This window comes from Cicer arietinum, chromosome 4 (assembly GCF_000331145.2).
Source record: "Cicer arietinum cultivar CDC Frontier isolate Library 1 chromosome 4, Cicar.CDCFrontier_v2.0, whole genome shotgun sequence".
Taxonomy (NCBI): domain Eukaryota; kingdom Viridiplantae; phylum Streptophyta; class Magnoliopsida; order Fabales; family Fabaceae; genus Cicer; species Cicer arietinum.
In genome coordinates this window covers 1019355-1025817 of record NC_021163.2, presented here as the reverse complement: position 1 = coordinate 1025817, position 6463 = coordinate 1019355, and the positions used below count along the sequence as shown (strand labels likewise).

The 6463-nt window shown below is 26.0% G+C and overlaps 1 protein-coding gene across 1 annotated transcript; it reads right to left on the bottom strand.

Moving 5' to 3' along the window:
* Positions 1 to 659: 659 nt before the first annotated feature.
* On the bottom strand, positions 660 to 6122 carry LOC113786178 (protein CUP-SHAPED COTYLEDON 3-like). The gene is made up of 3 exons (XM_027333439.2): positions 5751 to 6122; positions 3159 to 3424; positions 660 to 1455 (listed from the first exon to the last, which is right to left on the bottom strand). Exons 1-3 carry the CDS (start codon positions 5917 to 5919, stop codon positions 1051 to 1053), a joined length of 840 nt encoding a protein of 279 aa, XP_027189240.1. The 5' UTR covers positions 5920 to 6122; the 3' UTR covers positions 660 to 1050.
* Between the last annotated feature and the right edge of the window lie 341 nt (positions 6123 to 6463).

Sequence of the window (6463 nt, the reverse complement as noted above, 5' to 3'; positions counted from 1 at the left end):
AAAAACACAAATTTTTCCTTTTAAAATTACATTTTCTCAAACAGTATCATTTTAAAATTTATAATTTGAATGGTTTATGTTACATTTTTAATAGAAATTATTTTATTTTTTTTCTAATTTTTCATCGGTATCCTTCAACTATTTATCTCTCATATATTTCATTATTCGTAAAATTCTTTTTAGAAAAACATCTTTTAACAATGATAACAAACAAGATAAAAGCTAAGTTAAAAAATAAATACCATTACATACATATCTAATATACTTTATAGTGTTATTAACATTGATTATAGAAAGACTAGATATTCCAATTAACTTTGAAAATTGGTCTATGATAAAAGTTTTTAAGTTTTACTATTAATAGTTCACAAAACTCTAATATATATTTTATTTAAAATTTTCTACATTTCTAGTTCACTAAAAAACATATTATTTAATATCTATTTAAAATCCAAAACACTAAAAAAAAACATATTTATTAGACATATATAAAAGATAAATATAGAATAAAATAACGATTTAATAAAAATTGTAATAGAAAACATTTTTTTTGTTACAAAAGAAAACTAATTTAATACACAAGAGAAATAAAAAAATGAAGAGATTGACGAAATTAAGCAAAGACATTGATAGTACTTGAAGTTAAAGAGAGAGAGAGATGCGGTTGTTTACACCCATGTTAAGTTTTGATTAATTGTTGAAATAATTTTTGTACTTTTAGTAATAACTTTTTACTTCTAAAAAACAAATCGTACATCACTATAATGAATAATAGGTAATAAATCCCTCTACAATATCTAATCCATGTGTACAATTCCCCAACCCAAAATAAACAAATGGAAAGCCTAACTAATCACACTAATTAAGAACTTGAAAAGAAAAGAAAAGAAAAGAAAAGAAAAAGCTACATCTATAGAACAAGTAATCCCAATCAAGCACGTGACATGCCCTTTGAAGCCAAACACCATATGATTACATCACAAAACCACAAATTTCCGTAACTTGAGAGATAAGAACCATGTATGTATAATATGTACACATCACACTTTTTTATAACAAGACCATGCTATTATTATCAACCTCGAATCTCATTCCATCCAAATTTGATGAGGCCACACCATCCAAATCCATGTCCCACAAGAATCCATATCCATCATCACATTTGGGACTAATTTGAGTAACACTACTACAATTTGTGTTTGTTTCCTTAGAAAATTGAAGGAGATTCATCAAAGAATTATTTTGGTTCACATTTGGATTATGAAAATGATGGGTTGTCATTGAGGAGGAGAAAGAAGCAAGTTGGTTATACCCAATTGGCATGATTTGGTTGGTTGGAGATAATGAATCCAAAGTTAGGGATGGGGGTAAAGTCTCATACATGTCTTGTGGGCTTAGTTTGGCACTGTTGTCTGTTTTTCCTTTGTAAAATACTCTACACAAAACCCAATCCTCCTGTAATCAATATAAAATTCACTTAATTAGCAAAATTAATGTGAACCCAAAATTATTCAATTCTATCCAATTCAATCAGTGACGACAATAAATCTCTCAATATTTGGACCAAAAGAGTCCTCACGTACACACACTTTTTCTTCTATCTTTCAAAAAGATGCTAGCTGAATCCAATCACTCCTCCTAGGTCCCAACAACTTTATAATCATGTATTTTAAATCATTCTTGAATTTTATAAGAAAAGTTAAATGTATATATTGATATTTTTAATACTTATGGAATGTTAGTCAATTATGTTTATTGATGTTTAAGTTGTAGTTAAATGCATTACACTAAAATAATAGTCAATCCAAATCTCTTAATATTTTAGGCTCATACTCATTTTTAGGAGTTAAGATCGTTTCATTTCTCAATAAAAATATAGAGAAAGAAAAAACACAAAAGAGGGTATATAATTTAAAATATAATTTATATCCTTTATTTTTTGTCTAATATTTTTTTTTTCAAACACATTGTTTATAAAATATATAAAAAAATTGCAGAATTAATAATAATTATTTCGTGTGACATAATTATTGTCTCAACTAACACCAAAAATTTAATTTAACGATAATTTGAAGATTAATTGGGACAACGATTAAGTCACCTCAGACGATCATACTTAGTCAACATTTTTTATATTTTATATTTAATGTATTGTGAAAATAAGAAAAAGTTTATCAAATTCGCTCATAAAAAAATAAAAGACTAAATGAATTATAAAACGTAACAAATGTGAAAAGAAATTTAAAAAAAAAAAAGATAAATAATCAAAATAAATATTAATTAAAAGATAAATGAGAAAAAATATATTTTTTAATTTATTTTTTTAAATCATAATAAAATATTTAATATATTAATCTCTTCTTGAATCTATTTCTCCCGTAAATGAACCTCTCTATTTCTTTTAAACGAATCTCAACTCGTTTCTTAGATAATCCATTAATTTTATGCTTTTATTATTACCTAATAAAATTATACTCTTCTCAATTAAACCTCAATACTTTTAGGCTTCACCACATTCTCTTTTATTTTAAATATCAGTATATTTAGAGGCAAAAATAAGTTAAATCAATTTTTTTTTACAAAAATCAAGTTAAGAATTTTTCAAAAACATTTAATTAAAAATGTTAGATTACATGTCATTGAAAAGTTTTTTCATTAGATCTACCAAGCCAACAATATTGTATTAATATTATTATATTATAATATGTTAGGCAATTTGTATTACTAGTATTATATATAATATTAGACATTTTGTATTATTATTATTATTATTATTATATATAATATTAAATTTTGTATTGGTATTAAATTATGAATTTGCTAATTTTTTTGATAATTTAAACAAACTACGTCAATTGTTGACATATTTAAAAGTATTATAATAAAATAAAATTGAATTAGTATCTCATATATTATTGTTCTATCAAATCATATTAGATATCAAATTAAAATTAAAATTTATTAATATATTAATTTGTTAGTTTATAAAATAGATTTTGAAAGTTGATTAAATTTAATGGTAAAACATGTTTACACCTTACATTATAAGTGGAGCATTTACCCTTATTTAAACGCGTTTTGTAAAAGATGAGAATGATATGATTGGCACGTTTGAAAATTGATAGAGACATGAGAGGTAGAGAAAAGTGGAAACTAACCTTAGGTGGCATATGTGGGGTCTCCAACCGAAACTCATGCATAATCCAACCTGTTTTTATACCATTTGGAGCTCTATTCCTATAGAACACCAACGTTTTCCTCATCCCTACAACCTCACGCGTAATTGGATCAAACACCGTTCGATCCTTCCCCGTTGCTTTCCAATAGCCAGATGTCGTTGCCCTATTGGTTCGAAACCCTGTGGCATATTTACGGTCACGGAAGCTAAAAAAGTACCATTCGGTTGCGTTCAGCTTAGCCACCTCTACAAAATAAATTATGGGTCAGTTTTCGGTACCAAAAAATTGAAAACATGTGACTAAGGTAGGTAAAATAGGCATGTATGTGATATCATTGTGTGCAATTAATTGTTTCCAAGAAATGTATGTAATTATTAAGATAATGACAAAAATAATTAGGTTTTGTGTATCATGATCACCATCGGTCTATCGCGTGTCAACTAGTACATAAATTACATGTAATTTTCAAATTTCTAATTGAGCCAAATAAAGTGACATATGCATGGTATTTTGGTGGTTTCAAACATGTTTGCTATATTTGTGTTGAGAAGGTGGTGTGGGGGATAAAACTTACATCTAACATATTTATATATCCATTATTTTATGAAATTATCTTTTAAATATGTATTATTTTACTTTCATGAGATGATTTTGAAATAAACCATTGCCATTTAGATAAAATGAAATATTAATTATTAAAAATGTATTTTGAAAATAATGAATACAGTTTTTTTTAATATATCTATTATTTTTAAAAATATAGACAATTATTCACTTCAATATTAAAAAATAAAATTAATGACATTAAATATTTTCACAAAATAAATAACTCATTAATTAGTTTCGGTTTCTACAAATGGTGACACGGTGTTTGCTTCTTGGTTCAAAAATCTCATTGCTTGTATGCAATTTAGTTGATTTTTTTTGTTAAAATTGGTTAAAGTACCCTTTTACTGTCTATTAATGATTTTATTAATTATAAAAAACAACTTAGCCTTAGTTTTATGCCTATGAAAATAAGGTCACTAGGTTTTTTCCACCCGTTTGCCAAGAGTTCAGATCTTTAACACCATAGTATCGAACATTTTATTATGACACATTTAATTATTCTTTTTTCGCATGATTGTATTAAAAAAAATTGTTGAATTGAAATCCATTATACTAACGGTCATACTCATAAATAACTATTTCATTTTTTAATGTTTAACATAAATATTTTTTAGATAACCAAATGACAATAAATTAATTATTATGTTAGTTTTTTTATCTTTCATCCTATAAATATTTATTTTTAGTGTATATAACATATATTTTGAATACCAATTGTCCAGCCACAGCCATAATATATAGTTTGGCTGAGGAGTTAAAGAACACAAATAAATAAATAAAGTCACAAATTCAAATTTGGCAAATTAATATAACTAAAAATTTATTAACATTTGTGTATAGAAAAACTTATCCAACCAGCAAAGTATACGATGGTTTTTAGTTTATAGGTGGATATGAATGTTACGAGCCAAAACTTACAAATGATTGATTACTAATTTTGTTGCAAGATATGGGAGAGTAACTTCAATTATCATTCACACACAAAAGTAGCATGCAACAAGTTTCCCTTACGAACTCATAACAAGGAAAAAAAATGTTTGTCAAAGAACAAATGCTGTAGTACATGTACACGTGCATTTATGTATTTACACATACATGCATGAACCATATAACTAAAACCTGATGGTATGTCAAAAATTGTGCCATTAAAAAACTGTAAAAAATGGTAGAAAGTTGCTGGGATTGGGAAATTAATGGGACAAAAAAATGCAAGAAGAATATAGAATCTTCATAGCTGACATACAAAAGACATCATAGGAGCTTATTATAAAAAATAATAATAGACAAAAAAATAGAAGAATTCGACACTCTTAAGGTAAAATTGATCCTAAATTTAAATTAATTAAAAAGTAATTAAATATAAAAGGATGTTGTAACTTCACAAAATTGGTTATTGGAGAGGTGGTTAATTACCGCCGAAAAACAACTACATACAAACTTCACAAACGACAAAAGCAATTATAAAACCAATAATAAAGTGGTATCATAATAAATACAAAATTTATTTAAAAAACTGAATTATTTATTTATTGGCAAGTATTGATCGAGAAGTTTGCATTAATGGCATCATCAATCATTGAAGAATTGAATAAACTATTAACCGTAACGTAACTGTAACACCCCGTAATCAATTATTCCCTTTTATTTTATTTCACTCTCATTCTCATCCTCATTTCTGGATGCAAACTAATTGCTAGCTAGCTACTTTCTGTTAACAAAGCCATGCACCTTTATTTCTTTTTATCCCAAAGTTTTATTTTTAGTTAAGCAAATATTATATTATTATAATAGTACAAGAAAAACTTCAAGTTATATACACAAATATAAGCCTCAAAACATAATTAAGCCATGTTTAATTATGAGTAAACAAGGATTAACCATGTGAAGTAACCATTATTATTAAATAAGGCAAAGATTTAACGATATAAAGCAAAAAAGAAGATAAAAATGAGTATATGATACCAGGAAGTTGCCAAGGCTCGCATGTGTGCAAGTCAATTTCCTCCAAGGTACCCTTAAGAACATCTTCATTTGTGATCTTTTTGTAAAGGTAATGAAGGACTAATTCTTCATCACTTGGATAAAACCGAAAGCCAGGGGGAAGTGAAGCACCCAAATCTCTAAGACCCATGATGATTAGTTTTTCTAGTTAGGGAGAGAAATTAAGAGCTATAGAGAGGGAAATAAAAGGAATATTTAATTTTTGAAATTTTAGACAAGTAGTGAGTTTATGGATATATATTGGTCTAGAGATGTGGATATATATAAAGTATTATAGAATCTATATAATTGAAGCTAACTTTAAGAAGTTACTTACTAACATTAACGTATTTTATGGAAGAAAGGTTGGTCCCGTGTATTTATATGGTAAGAGATGCCTTTTAAACTTTCTTTACTGTAATATTCGGGCACACCCCTGCTCTTATTTCATATGTTACATACTTGTATACTTTAATCTTTTTATTTTTATTTTTTATAACTCTACCAAGATTGGATTCTAATAATTTAGTGTTAAAAAAATAAAGTTGATTTCTATAAATTTTTTTATTTCATGTTGAATGTTGTATATTAATAAATATAAAATATTTTTAATATACTTTACAATTGAATTAATTTATGATAATTTTTAACGTCCAATATATATAGCCCATAAAGATAATTTTATAATTTTCTAA